Source organism: Diachasmimorpha longicaudata, chromosome 12 (assembly GCF_034640455.1).
Source record: "Diachasmimorpha longicaudata isolate KC_UGA_2023 chromosome 12, iyDiaLong2, whole genome shotgun sequence".
Lineage (NCBI taxonomy): Eukaryota > Metazoa > Arthropoda > Insecta > Hymenoptera > Braconidae > Diachasmimorpha > Diachasmimorpha longicaudata.
The window spans coordinates 1,250,277-1,270,857 of record NC_087236.1 but is presented as its reverse complement, the minus strand read 5'-3'; the positions used below and the strand labels follow the sequence as shown (position 1 = coordinate 1,270,857).

At 46.2% G+C, this 20,581-nt stretch overlaps 1 protein-coding gene across 2 annotated transcripts in view; it reads left to right on the top strand.

Annotated features, from left to right (window-relative positions):
* LOC135168134 (fatty acid synthase-like) overlaps positions 1–20,581 on the top strand; it is a 167,639-nt gene that overhangs the window by 118,853 nt on the left and 28,205 nt on the right. For both annotated transcript variants that reach the window (XM_064132054.1, XM_064132053.1), the window contains one exon: positions 4,786–6,078. In XM_064132054.1, the coding sequence (XP_063988124.1) occupies positions 4,786–6,078 (1,293 nt within the window). The remainder of the gene's footprint in view (positions 1–4,785; positions 6,079–20,581) is intronic.

Here is a 20,581-nt window from a genome sequence, read left to right as displayed (position 1 = left end):
GTGATTCGACTCAGATTACCCATCGAATTAGTTAATTTTGATATCAACAATGATAAAAGATCGAAAACCGATAGATGTGGTCGATCGCGTGGACCGTCATAAAGGTGTGACGTGTTTCATGAATTCGATTCCCGGCAGTTCGACTAAGTTTCCGATATCTGTTACTTTTCGGTTTATTGTTGAGCGCGAGGGCCATAAAAGACTGAACCCTGCCTGGCCCACGCTTTCTCCCTGAAGTTGCGGTTGCTCATGTTGCGGTGGCTCAGGGTGAATGAGGAGACCTGAGAGACTATACTTTTGCGAGAAAATTATGTTTTTTTTTAAGATTAATTATGTTACTCGTAATAGCTAATTCAGCAGTAATAGTCGCTATTTCCTGTAACCGAATGTGGATTTCCTGAGAGCAATATTGGATTACAATGCCGACTTACATGTACTGCCGATCGTCAGTTACCGTAGCGCAGTTTTATTAAAGCCCGGAAGGAGGGAATTTTTTCGCGAGTGGCATTTTCACTTGCTTAGACTTTGCGGTCGATGCATTAAGCTGGATCCCGGCTGTCATACTGGCGGTGAACGTGCAATTGGCAGAGGCGCAGGGCCACATGTATGTTTAGAGGGGGTCGTGGAGTTTTTTTTATTTTGCATGGAACCGCTCCACGGGCAGGTAAGGCGAGAGTAAGTGGAAGTAAAAAGACGAAAGAAGGGGTAAGGCTGGATGAGCATCAGGGCGAGGGGGACCGAGTGAGATATAGGACTATAGAGCGATGAGAGGTAGGAAGAAAGAAGGGTGAAGGTGCTGAGATCCGCGGTGCAGGGTGACAAGGGGATAAAACAGAAACGATGAGCGAGGGGAAGACAAAAAGTGAGCGAGAAAGTAAGAGAGATGTAATGAGGAAGAGCATGAGAGAACGCTGCCGAGACTGAAAATAAGAGTGGGGGGGGGGAGATGAGGTGAAATAAAGGATGAGAAAGAGGATGAGAAAGAGGATGAGAGGAGGATTGAGTGAAAGTAGGAGAGTCAAACGGTAAGAGACATGGGGTGAGAAAAAGGAGGCGAGAGATATGGTGAGACAGTGGGTGAGAGGGATAACACAACACAGCGGATCAAAGAGGGGGGAAGTACCAGAAAGTGAGAGAGACTAATAGAGGGGCTGAAAGAGTGAACTACTGAGATAGAGGGTGGACTAGGTGACGAGAGAAAGCGGAGGTGAGACAGGGAGACTGTTGGAGGGATCGGGCGAGTTAGAGGGGGTGAAAGAGAGAAGCGATAAGAGACGGGGCGCACAAAGACTGCGAGAGAGGTACAGACAGAGAAAGACAGAGAGGTAGATTGAAAGAGTGACTGTGAGAGGGGGAATAACAGAGGATAAGAGAGAAAGGGCGAATTTAGAATTATGAATTACACCGGAAACTGTAAGAAAAAGTGGATTTTACGGATAAATAATCAAAAATGTCTGGCTCTGCTGGGCCCCGTGATGATACGCTCCTAACACACCTCAACTAAAATGCGGCTGTTAGACATTAAAAGTTGAAGGGTCTTCGTGGTGCGATCTGGCGTGCATATATTTTACCTCGGGAACCCGTATGGCGACAGCTGATCGCATCAGTTGCCGTTTTCTCCATTACGAGGATTGTGGTCATCAAATCGCTCCCGGAAAACTTGACAGTGACAGTGCCTAACTAGTTATCGATTAGAAATTATGTCAGTCTCCGGTCGCGGCGCGATCTCTATCGATCCCAATTCAGCTAATGTAGCACTCATGAATCCTATCTATTAAATTAGTGGACTCACCATTGATGATCTTGAAGATCCAGACGTTGACTGGCCCTGCTGCTCAGTCAATCCCGCGTCGTCCTCTGCGACGACATCGTGGACAGCACGATGGCTAGAACCTTTCCCTCGTTCGGAGGGCAGTACCCTGACGCACGGCGGGCGACTACGAATCCTTGAGGGCACCACCCTCCTTGGGTCCCTTGTTGTTTTCACTGGTGTTGTCTCTCTGGCACGATGCGAAGCGATGTGCGGACTTCGCCGCACGACGGACGCATAATTGTACCCCCGTCCCCCGAAGATCCGATTGGGGGCGACTTAGACTCCAAAATTGAATTGCAATCATGCTCTGCTATGAATGAAGGTTGGCCGATACGGTCGCCGGCCGTGCCAAGAGGCAAGAGCTGAAAAATAAAAAGGATTGAAGGGAGTGCTTCTCCGCGACATCGAGCTGGGTAGCTCGGGACGCCGAGTGCCCTCCATTGGAGAGGCCTTCCGGTTGCCGCCGAGCTGGGTAGGTCGGATAGGGGCCCGGTGAAGGCGCTGGAGGAGTGCTCTTTCTCGACTCCCCTCGAAGGGGCAAAAGAGGAGAAGCAGACCCTCGGAAAGAGGGAACCCACCCATTTCACCCGACTACCCACCCCGCGAACCATACCTTTCCTGATGGATCCGCACCCACTCCCCTTGACACCAAGCCCCACGTGTGGCGTTGCGTTTTCGCTGGCCTCTAAAGTTGCGAAAGACTCCGACTACTAACGCGCGGCTGGAGGTAGTAGCGAGAGCTGCAACGTCCATACCCTTCGCACTACGAAGCAGCCTGCCCCCCCCCCTCCTCCGACACCCCGGCAAGCGTGTTTCCCACGCTTTATCCGACGATTTCGCCCTCCCTCGCATGTACCGAACGATCATGACCCCCCTCGCCCCAAATATTACCGAAACCTCCTGGAAGATTACCAAAAGATATGGTGAGCCAACCGCTTGGAGAGGTTCCCAAACGCCGCGACCTCTCTACCAGACCTTCCCATACATTTGGGAGTCCGGCCCACCCCCTCCGAACCCTCTTTTGGGTACAGGGGCACGCCCGACACCCGTCACCTCATTTGGTATAATGATTGAACCCCCCCCCCCCCAAGGGGGATCACCATCCCTATACCAAGTTTGACTCAGACCGAAGTCAAGATTAAAGGACATGAACGTGATATTGTTTTTACGAAAAGAATCAAGATTATCGTAATTTTCTTAACGTAAACATTTTGCAATGCTACAATGAACGTCACTCGTAATTCAATATGAAGTTATGTTTATGTAACTTCCATGCAATAATACAAAAGGAGAGCGGAGGATGAGAGCTCAAAAAGTGGTCAATACATTCCTTAAAATATATGCTTCTCTCACTTGTTAATCATTGAGCCGACAAAGGGTCAGAGAATACAAGATTCACTGAGGTAAGCCTCAAACTTAAGATTCGGAAACTTGTTAACGATATGACATGTCACACAAATCCCGTATAGTCTGATAAATGCATCGTTTCATACAAATATGAACCTCACAACTTGAGTGAATCGCCAGTAAACCAGCGATTCGCACTGTTCAGTGTAAAATTTGAGGCAAGAAAGAAACAGAAAAACCAGAGATCATAATAAACCTGAAAAAATTATCCAATTCCAAGGGGTTTTAAGCACATCAAAGATATAATGCAAAATCGCCTCCAGGGGATATTGCGCGAAGGCAATTTTCCTAAACATTCTAAACTCTATCAGGGATCGCACTGAAGACTTTTGTCTTGTTAAATATTGTGATTCTCCTGGGAGCCCTCAATTTATGCTCGAAAAATGAAAAAAAATGAACTTATGGTAATAACGACAGAAGGAAGACACAATATTCATTTTGTTGGGTTCATTCGCTATAACGTAACTAGTGTTTAGATTGAGGCACCACGAAGTTGCTATCAAGGCACGTTAAGCTAGTGGTCATAGCAATAGTTTAGTTGGAATAAAATCGACCATTAAGAAAAACGCGACCACAGAACCACTGTGGAATGAAGCAGACGTGTGGTACATATTCCAGTCATGTGCTGTAACGACCGTTGCCGTTCCAAAGTGACCATTCCCAAGCATTATCGGGGTATAAACACAAAATTACACGGGAAACGATTATTGACGTGTTCGTTTTCTGAATATACTAAATATCTTGGTGATTCACACATCTGCCATCCAAACCTAAAGCTATCATTCCGTTTAATTTCTGCGCTGAGTGTCAGTATTTCAGCTCAAATTCCACAATTTCGAAGATTGCGCAAAAAAACACTTTTATCGAAAGTCACAGAGCTCGAGAATATTCTGGCCTGAACACGGCATTCTTCCCATAAATCTGAAATGCAAATAGCTCTATGTACAATACGTGGTAAAATTTTCGATTTTCACACACCCAGAAGGAAAGCCCATACTTTGCTCCTTAATAAGCGGAAGGAAAGTGAATACTGTCCAACCTCGGGTGAGAAGTTATTCTCACGGGGCCGTTACTTTCCGTCCTTGAGAGCAGTATTCCACACTGAGGCAGAGAGTATTTACTTTTCTTCCGCTTATCAGATAGCAAAGTATGAACTTTTCTTTGCATGCGTGTTGAAAAATACCATGTGCAGAGGGAGCGGAAAATCATGACTTTCCGGCGTTGATGGCAAATGTACTATTATCACATTAGAAAGAAAACAATATAGACTGTGCTTTAGTCCGATCTGAGCTTCCTTGAAATTGCTCGACGATTTCTAAATAACCAGAGACACGCCCAGAATTTACACTGACTGACGTTATAATTTGTACATTTCATTCGGGATGATCACAATATGTTATTTGATAGCTGCTGAAAAGTGATTGAAACTGATGATCAATATTCCCAGGATTGATTTCATATAGATATATCTTATAATTTCAAACAGTATTTGATGACGCATGCCAAAATAAAAATCTGTTCCTAATGAGAATTGAAAGATACTGATAGTGGTATTTTACTTTTAGGTAATCCTGGAAATTCAAGATGAAAAGAGTTTGGGAGTGTCATTCCCGGCTCTTCCACGATATTATTGCCGGAAAAACCGCTCTTACATAATCCTGGGTGGTCTCGGCGGCTTTGGACTGGAATTGGCCGATTGGCTAGTTCTTCGCGGAGCAAAACATCTAATCCTCACATCCCGTACAGGGATAAAAAATGGTTATCAACTCATGCGAATTAAACTTTGGGAAAGCTACGGAGTTCAGGTCAAGATTATCGTTGGAAAAGATGCAGCAAAGTCGAGAGATTGTGAAGAGATTTTGTTGACAGCGTCAAATGATGTTCCAGTGGATGCAATTTATAATCTTGCAGTTGTTCTCAAGGACGGTCTCATAGAGAGCCAAACACCAGCAACGTTTGAAGAGTCTTTTAAGTCTAAAGCTTGGACTACTCACAATCTTGACAAACTTTCTAGAAGATTTTGTCCGAAACTTCGTCATTTTGTTGTTTTTTCTTCAGTCTCCTGCGGACGTGGGAATGCCGGGCAAACAAACTATGGAATGTCCAATTCAGTTATGGAGAGAATTTGTGAAAGACGGGCCACAGAAGGACTACCAGCTCTTGCAATCCAGTGGGGAGCCATTGGAGATGTTGGGCTCGTAGCGGACATGCAGGATGATGACAAAGAGCTGGTCATTGGAGGAACTCTTCAACAAAAGATATCATCCTGCCTTTATGAACTTGATGGATTTCTCAATCAATCCTGTCCTGTTATCGCTAGTATGGTAGTAGCTGAAAAGAAAACAGGTGGTAGTACTATCCTCAATGTAGTCGATACTGTACTTAAAATTATGGGACTCAAAGATATGAAGTCAATTAGTCAACATATATCACTTGCTGAACTTGGCATGGATTCTATGATGGCAGTCGAAATAAAGCAAACTTTGGAGCGGGAGTTTGACATATTTCTTACAGCACAGGACATTCGTAGCTTGAATTTTGCGAAATTAAATGACATTATGTCAAAAGATAGTGCATCAGTCATAGAAAGTACGAATAGTACTGATGAGAAAGCTCCTTCGATAATGAATCTGCTACTCAAGCTTTTGGGCACAGATGAGAGTTTAATGAGTAAAACCAGCCTTACATTACCTACCCAGCAGAAAAAGGGATACGATGAGGTGTTCTTGATCCCTGGAATTGAAGGTTTTGGTTCTGTCTTCATGAAGATTGCTCCGGAGATCAAAGGTACTGCAACTTGTTTGCAATTGGATGCCCTCAGCGACACCATTCATGATCTGGCGGCCAAATCATTGCCTGTAAGTCTTCATCATTATTTATAGGAGCATTAAGGGTTGCAAAAGTGAGAGGATAAAAATCACAAACGATGGGGGATTTTACTAAACTATCTTTTGTAACGAGATTTTTTCTCGGGGTCGGGAAAAGCCATTAAGTTACCTTTTTTCTTTGAATTCGCGAGCAAGAAAATCATGGGCGCCAGCTTCCCTCTTGCTGAGAATGCTCAAGAAAAAGCAAACGAGAACCAAATCCAAACACGCAAACGTAGGTCTTTGCTCGGTGAATCCGAGGGAAGCTCTTGAATGTCCGCGCTGCTCAGGGTTTTTTTTTTTTCTATAGAAGTTTCCGGGAAATCTTCAAAAGATTCTGGCCAAGTTGATCGAGGCGTCCCTCTCCCTCCCCCTCGCCCTCTTTCCTCTCCTCACATCCCGGAACCCCCGTGAGACCGCCGGCAGGCATTACTTCACGGGGAGGACAGCAGCGGGGACTCGCGCTCCCTCCAGGTTGGGTTAGCCTTTCACGCTATTCCTCAGCGCCTCTCCTCAGACGCTCCTCCTTCCTCAGCAGTCGCATGACCACTGCAGCGAAGTACGCCGTTGACTCCCAAGCCGCCCGCGACGATACCATGGTGTCCACCATGCCTTCCGGCGTCGTCCGTCGTTCCACGGCGCTCTCACACCGAGTGCGGTTCTCCTCAAAGCGGGGGCATGCAACGAACACATGTTCCGCGTCCTCCACAAGGCCCGGGCAAGCTGGGCAGTCCGGGGAGTCCTCGTACGCAAACCGCTGGAGATACCCCTTGAAACACCCATGCCCCGAGAGCACCTGCGTGAGGTGGAAGTTTACCTCACCGTGCTGACGATTTACCCAGGCACTCACTCGTGGGATCAGGCGGTATGTCCATCGCACTTTCTGGCAGGTATCCCATTTCGCCTCCCACCTTTCCAGGCTCTGGAGTCTGGCTTGCCTTGTCGCCTCCGCAGTGTCCTCCTCCCCACCAGCGACTTCTGCTGTCCGACGTGGTCTTGCCTTCCTCCTATTGTGTAGCGTTTGTCGCTCTTCCGCCAGTATCTCTATCGGCATGATGCCAGCAATTACCCCGATCGCGTCCTCAGAGATAGTGCGGAAAGCGGTGGCTACCTTGAGTGCACCCAGCCGGTGTCCCGCTGCCACCTTGTGACGAGTTTCGCCCGTCCGCAGTGCTTGAGCCCAAATGGCCACGCCGTAGGTGAGTACCGATGTACTCACTGACGCCAACAGTGCCCTCCTCTTCAGCATCGAGCCTTCCGCGTCGGCATAAGGCGCGATAGTGCAGTTCTCCCTTGCGCCACCCTGGTGGTAGAGTGCTCCAACTGCTGCTTGAAGCTGAGCCGGCTGTCCATCATCACTCCCAAGTACCGGATATATGGCTTGGAAACGATTTCACAAACCCCGACCTGCAGCGTGATGGTCTGCATGACCCTCCTGCCCGTGATTAGCAGCGCCTCCGTCTTGTGCTCCACCAGCGACAAGCCTACCGAGTCCATCCCGTGGTGGATTCTTCCATAGGTCCACTCCAACGCCAGTTCGATGTCCTCAAGGTGCGTGCCGACGATGACGACTGCCACATCGTCGGCGAGGGCCACCAGTCTGACCCCTCGGGGGAGGGCTATACAAGCCTACAGGGCTCAACAGGCCGTCGTAGATGACGTTCCACAGGAGTGATCCCAACACAAAGCCCTGGGGAACTCCCCCAGTCACTCTGTATTCTTTGGGACCCTCCTGTGTGTCATACACGAGTCTTCTGCCCGCGAAATAGTCTCCCATGATCGCCTGCAAATATCCGGGAACTCCGAACGCTCGAGGGACTCCATGATGCTGTCCCACCGGGCGAAGTTGAATGCGTTCCGGATGTCCAGCGTAGCGACCAGGCAGTATTTTTTTGTACCTCGATACCATCTGGCCCCCGCGATCGCATCTCTGGTCGTCTCCACGACCAAATCGATGGCCCCAAATGGCGACCTACCTCGACGGAAGTCGTACTGGTTGTCGGCCAGCTGCGGGTCCACTACTGCCTCGATCCTTTGGTGGACGATCCGTTCCAGGATTTTCCCAACGGTGTCCAGCATGTAGAAGGGACGATAGGATGACAGGTCGTCCGGTGGCTTCTTCCCTTTCGGAAGCAGCACCAATCTCTGCCTCTTGCACACCACAGGGAATATTCCTTCCCGTAGACAGGCGGTGAAGGTCTCCGTAAGGAAGTCCGGCATCACCTAGATGGCGGTCTTCCCGGCCATATTCGGTACTCCGTCAGGGCCCGGGGTCTTTTGAGTTTCTGACTCTGCTGCACGCCGCCAGGAGCTCCTCCTTTGTGACAGGGGGATCGGTTGTAGTTCCCCGGCGCTGATTGTCCACTGGAATTCCCTTTGCCGAAGGAAAAGCGCCGTCACTACTTTCTCCAGTAGGACCGGGCAGTTCGGCGATGGCAGGCGTTGGTGTTTCAGGAGGGTCATGACCACTGCGTGCGGTCGACCCCACGGATCGCCTTCCACTTGATCCAAGAGCTCCTGCCCGGCGCGTTCCTCGCTCCGCTTGATAGCCTTCGTGAGCTTCTCCCGGGCCTTCTTGTAGGCATTCTCCAAGGCCACGAAGTTCGAGGTTCCCCGTGCGCGCTGCGACGCCCTTCTGGCCGCCATGCATCCCGTCCCGTGTGCCGCGATGCCATCCGTCCACCAATGCACTGGTGGTCGACGGGTGGAGGTCCGCTTCCTCGGCACGGCGGCCTCCATCAGCGCTGCCGCCACTGATCGGGTGGTCCTTTAGTGCTACCAAGTAGGTGCTCGAGTCGAAAAAACTGTCTTTCCAGCCGGTGGCATCGCTCCCCCTGCCGGGCCGATGACTACCTCCCAGAAGAGGGCATACTGGTCATTTCCTGCGTAGGTGTCACTTCGCCTCCATGTGCGGTTTTCCGTAACTAGGCTTCTGGGCGTAGCAGCTCTAGACGTTGATTCCCAGTACTCTCGGACATCTGGTACTGCCCGCGGTGTGCTCGATACTCTTCCCGGCCCCATTGGTGGAGCAGAGCGCGCACTTCCGCCCTCTGCTGCACTCCATCACCTTATGGCCGGGTTCCGCGCACCTTACCCCGAGCCCCGACCTGTCCACATTGCTTTTGCAGTGTGTGCCAAGGTGGCCGTAGTGCCAGCACTTGAAGAACTTGGTCGGCGTCTCTAGCCTGCTCACCCTGCAGTTTACCCATCCAATCTTGATCTTGGGGTGTGTTCCGAATCGATACATTTTTTATGTTTAACGGGAGAAATCAAATTTCAAATTTTTCTTAACTTTGATATTTATTCTCATCAAAAACTACTCGAGAACAACCCATCTTCTATTACGGCTCTCTACTTTGGGAAGCAGTCGAATTTGTCTATCCATAAACATTATTATCGTCTTATCTTGATCTCTTCTTGTAGTAGTTTATAAATTTCTGCACAGATGTGCAACTCATTTCCTAACGGGACATATTTGAAACGGCCATTTTCGCCAGCCTAATCCCAAAAATAAATCAATTTCCTCCGTGAGACATTTTTATGGGACTTTAGCCTTACCGTCCTACTCCAGCAGTCAGGTTCCAAAACGGACCCTCCCCTCCTACGCAATCTCCCGCCAATTTCCCAAATTTACCACTTAGGACCTCTCAAAATTCGACCAAAGGATCGGTCTCTTTCCAAATTGAAAACAGTCCGGCTCAACTTTTAAACTAATTTGCGCGCAAATCGTCAAAATTCATATTGTATAATAATTCACGAGACCGCCAGCGCGCTTCGCGCGCCGAATTTGAATTTATTCCGCAGTAGAACATGTACTATTTTCGATGGTGACTTATCATAACGATGAAACGAAACTACCTCATTTTCGGGCAACATGAACAATTCCATAAATTCTACTAATTGATTGTTTAAGTCACCATCGAAAACATTAGATGTTCTACTTCGGAATAAATTCAAATTCGGCGCGCTGGCGATCTCGTCCACTATGAACCCGAACGACCAATAAGGAAAAAGTCTTACGCATGAAGTTAGCCAATGTCTTACGTAGCTAACTTAATTTATGTGCTTCTCCTGTAATAAATAGGATTCAAAAGATCTGTGTTTTTGAACATAAAGCAAAAATTTCATTAAATATCAGGTTATCCACTCATTAAATACCGAACCCTAACAAACCTGGTGATTATTCACTCCCTACTAAAATTTGTTGTGTCCCCAAAAGGCATAACATTTAATGGTCCTTCGAGCCGGATACACCTGATAGTGAAAGTGTAAGTGTAGTAACGTGGATGCTTGTGAATTTTTATAATCAAAATTAAGACAACATTTATTAGACATTTTGGTTCTATTTTGTAACATCAAACATCATTTTTGATGATACAATTTCTGTAAACAAACGAGCATGCTCTCTGATGTAGACAATGCGAAAATAAGTACACCAGAGAATTCAGACGAGAATTTTAACGAAAGTTTCCACGACAGTACGGAAGAGAACTCAGAACCATCGGTTGACCAAACTATGAACGGATTAAATCGAACCTTAATAATGAATAAAATGTCGTGGAAATCCAAACGTGGAACGATTAAAGCCTCAATCAGCAGATTCGAAACTTTCTTAATGGATTTCGTCGACACCTCAATCAACCAGGCAAGACTTCAACAAAGGATTGACAGTCTGCAGGAGATGCTCAGGACTTTACCTGACATTACAGCACACCTCGCAGAGGAGGAACCAGACGATAACCATGACGAATTGGAAGTTGACATCACAGAACACTTCCTGGACTTATTAGCTCGAGCAAAATTACTCCAACCGGCACCAGACAGACAAAGGACATCAGTGGTCCAACTCAGGCATATTCTCCAACATCTACACACCAGACACATGACACTGATCATATCCTGAGGAGAATACCAAAATTAGATTTAATAAAATTTGATGGCAGTGTCGAAAAATTTAGAGAATGACGCGATGGGTTTATAACCAATATTCACAGTCGCCCAGGTATCAATGACAGTACGAAATTGTCGTATCTTAAAGGGACTCTTATTGGTGAAGCAGCCGCAGCCATCACCGGCCTGGAAAGGACAAACGAACATTACGAAGAGGCTTGGGACATCATCATCAGCATATACAACAACCAATGAGTCGTTATCTCCAGGCATTATGAATTGCTCATGGCAATTCCAAAAATGCCAAACAATAACGCAGATTCCATTCGACGTTTGTTAACAGCAACACAAGTCCACATTCGTGGCATGAAGGTAATGGGTAAGCCCACTGATCAGTGGAGCACCCCCTTATACTATACAACATTAGCCAAATTAGATCCATCAGTCAGATGTGAGTGGAATCGAACCTTGAAAGGCACCGAGCTACCGACGTTCCGGGAATTAATGATTTTCCTCAGAGAGGGGGCTACAGAAACGCAGACAGTGCCCATCAAGGAGTCCACACCTAGCTTCAACAAGTTCAATCATTCCAAGACGACTGAGACGATTGGGGAGAAGAGTCAGCAAAAACAAAAACACGTGTTTTCTACCATGGTGTTCACCAACTGTCCAATCTGCAAGAAAGATGGACACCCAACATATAAGTGTGATACCTTAAACAAATTATCAGTGCCTCAACGAATCAACGCAGTGAGAGAAGCAAATTTGTGTTTCAACTGTTTGAGAGACAATCATCCAACCAACCAGTGCATCAAACGTAACTGATTTAAATGTGGCAAAGTGCACGATCTCATTCTACATCTCAACAAAGTAGAGACTACCAGCCAGCAGTCATGCATGACTAACTCCACCAATCAGCCAAAGGAACAACAGTGTCGTCCTGTTGAATCCAGGTAAAGTTGAAGAGCTAATGGTAACCACCAGAATGAATATTTTGAATCAGGAAAATGGTCCCATGCAGTGCCGTACATTACTCGACAAGGCAGCAACCTCCAACCTCATCACTGAGCGTTTAGCAAAGACTCTTGGTCTTACTCAGCATCAGTACTCCATATCAATTGGTGGCCTCGGAGACATCCAGACAGCAACCTCGTCCAAGGTGACTGGTGTCATTTAATCCAGACATAGCCAGTTCACAAAACAACTGGAATTCTTCACAGTCCCTGAAATTATCACGAAACATCCAGCTAATCCGATACCACGAGAGAGGATCGAAATTCCTCATCATATCAAACGTGCAGATCCAACTTTCCATATTCCTGGTAATATTAATCTGGTAATGGGCGCTGGACCCGCATTATCTGTCTTCACGCCAGGGCAGAGAAATCAATCAACACCAGACGGAGGCGATTTATTCCTACAAAACACTCACTTTGGTTGGGTCATTGAAGGTGCTATTACCGATCAGAACCCGAACAAAAAGACCAGCCCAGAAAAGAAAACAAAAACTTGTCATGTAACCACCATCCAGGCACTGAACCAACTCACCAAGACGTAGGCCATTGAAGAAAGCCCCAAAATCAAACATTGCTCAGCTGAGGACATTATGTGTGAGCAACATTACCAAAAGACTACCACACTAAATTCGGATGGAACATATATCACCAAACTTCCATTCAATTCCAAACAATCGTTGATTGGGGAAACCAGAGCACGAGCACTCAAACGGTTCCAAGCGCTAGAGAACAGCTTTACCAGACAGCCAGACTTCAAAGAAGCATATTCAGCCGTCATCCAAGGGTACCTAGATCTTGGACATATGGAGATAGCACCAGACACCACACCAGGTTCTGAAGGTTTCTACCTTCCAGACCATGCAGTCATCAAGGTAATCAGCCAAACCACCAAAGTCAGAGTCGTTTTTCACGGTTCTGCAAAACCATCTTCAGGAATCTCTCTCAACGAAACGCTCATGACAGGTCCAACCATTCAAGATGACATCATCACCCACCTCATGAGATTGAGGCTCCACATATACGTACTCAGTGGAGATATTGAAAAAATGTATCGACAAACCTGGGTACATCTATCAGACAGAAAATATCAAAAAATATTATGGAGATACGATTCCGGAACAATCAGAGATTACCAGCTAAACACCGTGACCGTTGGTCTAGCAGCAGCTCCTTTCCTTGCCATCCGCAGCCTACAACAGTTAGCAGATGATGAAGGACAACACTATCCAGTGGCATCTTCCATCTTGAAGAGGGACCTGTATGTCGATGATCTTCTCACGGGTGCCACAAAAATCGAGGACGCACTCCTCATCAGGAATCACATCATCGGATTGCTTCAGAGGGGCAATCTCAATATCAGACAATGGGCATCCAACGATCCACGTCTTCTGGAAGGACTCCCAGAAGACAACATCAATAGTAAACTGCACATCGAAACCAATCCAATCTTGAAGACGTTTGGCAGTCATTAGCAGTCTCAAGCAGACATCATCAGCTACACGTTGGCCAAACTCCCTGGGGAAGCCACTATGAGAACCATCCTTGCTGAAATAGCAAAAATTTTCGATCCTGTGGGCTTGCTAGGCTCAATCATCGTCGCTGCTCGATTAATTTTGCAAGAATGTTGGCGCCAGCAGATACAATGGGATCAGGAACTACCAGTCACCATCCAATCAGCCTGGTCAGAGTACATCACTGATTTTAACCAGGTACAGACAATATCTTACCATCGTGGGGTAATTCCTCCAGACACCGTTGATCTCAACTACATGGATTTGCAGATGCAAGCGAAAAGGCTTATGGGGCTTGCATTCATCTCTGTTGCATCACATCATCAGGCAGTATTCAATCAAAACTACTTTGTGCCAGAAGCAAGGTTGGACCTCTGCAGAACGTGGTACTAGCCAGACTAGAGCTTTGTGCGGCAGTGATGCTAGCCCAGCTGTTCGAGACCGTGAAAGAACACAGGCACATCGAAATACCAAGAGCTTTTTTCTGGTCAGACTCCACCATCACTCTCCATTGGATCAATACACCCAGTTATCAATTAAAGATATTCGTCGCCAATAGAGTAGCAGACATCCAGACGAAAACTCAATCTAGCACCTGAAGACACGTTCAATCAAAGGACAACTGAGCTGATGCTATTTCAAGGGGTCAATCGCCCTCTGATTTCCTCAACAATTCCCTGTGGAACTATGAACCAAGGTGGCTCATACTACCAGAATCCGAATGGCCTCCACCAATCATATCATCACCAATAGACGACAAGGAAAAACGGAAATTCACCTGCCTTGCTACTTGCATCAAGGGAGAATCTCTGGATGATTCATTTATAAGAAACTTCAAGACTACTAGCCATCTCCATCGAGTCATAGCTAGATGTCGCCGATGGAGTCCACACAACAGACATCAGGGATCAGCGACTACAGCAGAGCTTAAAGAAGCTCAACTCAGAATCGTGAGACTCATCCAGACAATCGCTTTCCCAAAGGACATTCATATATTAAAACACCAAAGGTATGTAGAAGAAAGCAGCAGATTGAAACGCCTCAGCCCATTTCTTGATGAGAAACACCAGGTTTTGCGAGTTAGCGGACGTCTCAATCATGCCAATATCTCATACGATCCGAAAAATCCAGTAATTCTACCACCAGGCCATCCATACACAACATTGATCATCCAGGATACCTATCAAAAAAATTTCCATTCCGATGTCCAATCAACCGTGTATGCAATCCGACGAAAATTCTGGCCACTTAATATAAAAAATGACACCAAAAAATATATCTACCAATGCACGCGGTGCATCCGCAGCAAACCATGAACCGTCACCTATCCAATGGGTGAATTACCAAGGGAACGAGCTACTCAACCTCGCCCATTCTATCACACTGGAGTAGATTATTGTGGACCATTTCATATCAAGGAGAAAAGGCTACGAAATCGTGGGAAAGTAAAGGTGTACCTTGCCATTTTTGTCTGTCTGGCCCTCAAGGCAGTCCACCTGGAAGTCGTGAGTGATCTCACTACTGATGGATTCATCGCAGCTCTCAGGAGGTTCATTTCGCGACGTGAAAGTTAGTTCCATTCAGACAATGGAATTAAGTTTGTCGGAGCCAACAATCAGCTCAAGGAACTATACCAGCAACTCCAATCAGAGGTACACCATCAGAAGGTTCAGCGATACCTCACCAATGAGGAGATTGACTGGAAGTTCATTCCAGCACGTTCTCCAAACTTTGGCGGCTTATGGGAAGCTGTCGTAAAATCTCGCAAGTACCACATGAACAGAATAGCAAGAGACACCCTGCTGACCTTGGAGGATTTCAACACCAACGTGATTGAGATTGAGGCAATACTCAATTCACGACCAATCACCTCAAGTTCATCTGACCCTAATGATCCCATCGCCATCACACCAGGTCATTTTCTCATCGGAGATTCCTTGACCAGCATACCAGACTGGGACTGGACTGACATTCCAGCCAATCGCTTGTCATTATGGCAAACTGTACAAAAACTAAAACAAACGTTTTGGAAACGCCGGCACAAGGACTACAATCACGGTCTGAATATCAGGCAAAAATGGACCAAAGGACATCATGCGATCAAGAAGGACACCATTGTCGTCATCAAAGACGACAATCTACATCCACTTTGTTGGCCCATTGGTCGGGTCATCAAAGTACATCCATGTCCAGCGGGAATCATCCGTGCCGTAACTACTAGAACAGCCACAGGTATCATTGATCGTAACGTCAGAAGCCTCGCGATTCTTGTGCCAAGTGAACAATCGATTGATTAAATTTGCGTTAAACACAATTTTAAATCCGTTTCTTTGATCGCTCAATCTCTCAAAAGGGGCACGATGTTCCGAATCGATACATTTTTTATGTTTAACGGGAGAAATCAAATTTTAAATTTTTCTTAAATTTCATATTTATTCTCATCAAAAACTACTCGAGAAAAATCCGTCTTCTACTACGGCTCTCTACTTTGGGAAGCAGTCGAATTTGTCTAACCATAAACATTATTATTGTCTTATCTTGATCTCCTCTTGTAGTAGTTTATAATTTTCTGCACAGATGTGCAACACATTTTCTAACGGGACATATTTGAAATGGCCACCTTCGCCAGCCTAATCCCAAAAATGAATCAATTTCCTCCGTGAGACATTTTTATGGCACTTCAGCCTTACCGTCCTACTCCAGCAGACGGGTCCCAAAAGGGACCCTCCCCTCCTACACAATCTCCCACCAATTTCCCAAATTTACCACTTAGGACCTGTCAAAATTTGACCAAAGGATCAGTCTCTTTCCAAATTGAAAACCGTCCAGATCAACCTTTTAACTAATTTCCGCGCAAATCGTCAAAATTCATATTGTGTAAAAATTCATTCAAAAGATCGGTGTTGTTGAAAATAAAGTAAAGATTTCAGTAAATATCAGCTTATCCATTCATTGAATACCGAACCCTAACAAACCTGGTGATTATTCACTCCCTACTAAAATTTATTGTGTCCCCAAAAGGCATAACAGGGTGCTCTCCCAGAATCCTCCTGGCTACCCTACACATAAGGGTCAGCGTCGCCGTTTGCGTTCCCTTGTAAGCCTTACGAATCTTGACCGCGCCCGGCTCGATTGTCACTCCTGCCCCGGCTGTTGCTCTCACCGCCAGCAACACCTCCTCCTTGGTCGTAACTTCGTCCAAGTCCTTGACCTCCAGCTCCTCTTGTGGATCCTTGCTGGTCACTCTCGCCTCCTCGCCAAGGAGGCTGGCGGTGGCGCTGCTCAACTGAGGGGCCCCGTCCGTCTACTTCCTCCTCAGCGTGAGCAACATGTCGCCCGCCGTCGTTCGCCGGATCCTCTAGACGCATCGAGGGATGCTGCAATAGCGCTATTTATCCACCGGTCGGATGATGACCGTGTCCGGTCGCACTGGTGATCTCCGAGGGGTTTTCGCGGGCTTTTCTCTCGCCTTTCGTTCACCGTCTTTCCTGGCCGGCGGGAGTGGGCCGCCCTCAGGTTGGCGGGTTCCAGTTGCCATCCTCTTCTTCCTCCCTGTGACTACCACCCACTCAGTGTGGCCGGCGGGCCTGCTTGGCGGTTCCACCGTGGGGGGTGTGGCCCTGGATTTGCCGGGCGCCTGCGGCTTCTTCCTTTTTTCCACTTGATTCAACGAACCAGGCGAGTCCTTGGACCGTTTCCTCCTCAGGCCTTTACGGATGTGGCGTTCGTCCTCTAGTTCCACATCGGTATTTTTGGTGGTGGTCTCCGAATCTATCTGTGGGCGTTGTAGCTTGAGGGATGCGTCTGTCCGAACAGATGCCGCTTCCGTACCCTGTGCCTCTCTGGTCTTTACCTCCAGGTCTTTCAGCCGGCAGAGGGCTCCACAAATCGCAGTGACCTTCGCCTCGATCTCCCTGTGGACGTTCTGTTTGGGCTGTATGATGCCATGCAGCTCACATATGAGTCTCTCGAACCTGTTGAAGGCCCCCTTCCAGGGTAGTTCCTGCTGCATTTGCGACGACCCGGTCTGGCCGATCCCGTGCAGGGGGAATTCCACCCTCTTGTCCTTTTCCAGGCTTGCTCTTCTTCTCACTCGTAGCGTTTAACGCCAAGGAGGCCAAGCAGCCCACCTCCATGACGCTGCAGTCGCTTAATGAAGACGAGTGAGGGCCTGCTTCCGCACCCTCAAACGCCTGCACTGGCGTATCCCTCTCCTGCACCGTAGACTTTTTTGACTTGGGCTGATCCATGTCCATCAATGTGAGTGTTTGGTTCGCGGAGGCTATTTTATTTCACCTCTACCACCTCTGCCTACGGGCTGCTCTGGGAGTCGGTTAAGGAGACAGGGTATAAGTTGCTTGGAGGTTGGTCGATTGGGCTTTAACCCGCACGAAATCACATAACTCACACTTAAGTATGATATATGTGTATAATGAATATGTCAATATCCCTCTTACGATGGTTACGCTTCATAGAAACGATATTTACATAAAAAAAAACTCGTTGCACTCCGGGAGTGCAGGCAGAAGTGAAAACTTGAACTTATGGCGCGTTGGGCACTTTTTTGGGTGAGCATTTTTAGGTGCAAGGTTATCAAAGCAATGTGGGCACTTTTTGAATGGACATGGAGTATAATAATATAGAAACTATATTCGAAGGAAGTGGTTTTATTTAAATGAGTAAATATTAGTAAATAGTAAATACAAAATTTATCAATTCTCATCCATAATTTCAACAACTCTTACATCATCATTATCAGCATTTTCATCAAATTCTAAAACTGAAACAATAGGTCTATGGCAACTAAAGTGTGAAATGAACAATTTTGATTTAAATCTATTTATATTTCTTTTGACTACTGCATCACTAGTAGTTTAGTATTTTTTTGTGCTAAGATTACGATGATTGGACATCGTTAAATCAAATTCTTCATATCAAACCGCATCCATTTTCAAGACAAATCTATAATCAAAAATAAAAATGTAGATTTTTTTAAAGCTATAATCGTAGCATATATATTTTTTCCGACCATCCGAATTTCCGATCGTCGATTCACGCCCCTAGTGAAATTCTCTACTAAATTGAGTATATTTTCGATTTTTCGGGTTTTCCTACTTTTCCGGCGTTCCCATACTTTTTAGCGACCATCCGGCCATCCTTTTTTCCGGCCATCGAATCACGTCCCAAGTAAAATTCTCTAATAAAACGAGTATATTTTCGATTTTTCAGGTTTTCCTACTTTTCCGGCTTTCCGATAATTTTTAATTCTTAGCTGAAATGAGCATACTGATAATTTTCCTAATTCCCCGAAATTTCGAGATTTTCTGTAATTTTGTAGAAATTTATTAACTTCAAACTGTAAATGCAGCGCCTTTTTAAACGCTAGCGCCAAACTTGTATTCTTTTAATGTAACTGTTGGTAAAACAGGAAGTTGTTTCCCTAGCGGAAGAAAGAAACAGCTCATATATACCTATACGTATACTAATAGCAGTGATGCCAGACGGGGGCAAAAATCTCACGCGTGGGGGTTTCATGCGCAACTCCCTCGCGCAACTACTGCTGCGGAGTGGGGCAGTGGGAGACGTGTCTGTCCTTCATCTGGCATCACTGTAAAATCTCATCTGTCGCGAGTTCACGAGAAAATGGTGACCCACAAAAGTGCCCAACGCGCCATAAGAAGTTTTCACTTCAAAAAAATATTTGAAAATAGGACTGAATTACTACAATAACCATTGGGATCCATCGACCCACAGTAATCATCATCTCGAAGAGTCCGTCGAGAGATAACGTAAGTGAAGAGGCTCGAAACACTCACGAGAACCAATCTAAGTTACAGCGAGTTATCTTGCCATTCATAATCTCCTACCATCCGCATTGGAAATGATTATGCCGATTACCAGAATGCTAAATTCCCCAAACTCTAGCCTAAATTTCAACCGTTACTTTTAGATGTCCTGGAGGCATGAGACACTACCCAAAAAATTATCGCGTCTTATTCTCTCTGAATTACTCAGAAATAAAACAGGATAACTACGAACTGGACTAATCCCAAAAATCTCCCACCATACCGGTGAGGCACTAGGGCTGAAACAATTCCTCATCATCGTCCTGAAGGACCAAAAGGCTCATGGTGGTCCGCTGTGGATCCAAACCCATCGGCTGAACTTACTGTCAGTCGCAAACTACCCAGGAGCTAGGCAGGGCAGTGCCCCGGGGTCCTCAAGCTCAGGGGGCCCTCGAATCATTACCAGAAATCTCGATCGACCTGAACTTTTCGAAATTTCTCCCATTTTTAAAATCCGTATGGCAGGTTGCTACCCCACTGTAATCATGATACCTCAGTTGAGAGAAATTCGAAAGTTATGCCTAGGGAATTCCTGTAAATTCTTTCTGTAGGCTAGGAGGTTTATCAATTTGACGGATAGTGATATGTGGGTTTCATAATTCATCGATGTGCATTTTATTGGGAATCCGAATTAAGATTTTTGTCTCGAGAACGGTTGAAAAATTAATGCCGTATCAGGAGTAAGTAAGCTACTGTCAATAAATATTTTGTACTGGTCAATATAGTGGTTCAATTTGATTTGATTTTACCACTCATATTGATTTCGTTTACAGCTCATTGTATAACGCAAAATATCGTGATAAAATGCAAGTCAGCTGCAGTAGGTACATTATTCCAGGTCAGGAGATCGTTCATGGTTTCTACAGTTAACTCTGGTAACACTAACAGTGATAATTTTCTTTCCGGGGATTCCCCAACGACACTGGTATCTTATCTTTGTGTTTCTCTCTCCTTTGATTTTACTTTTACCGTCATCGGTGAACAGTGAGTACCTACTGTGGGGAATATTTTGACATTGGTTCGAACACGTGACCAATTGTAAACGTTACTGGGAAATACGGAAGCACTTGGGCCGTTTATGACTTAACAACCCAACATGTGGACAACCCAATGGACAGAAGGGACTTATCTATAGATCAGACTTCTCACCCTGGAGGAACCAAGGGCCAGGGCACTCTCACACAATCTCTCGTGCAACTAACACGGGATTTTCAACCCAGATAGTTTTATA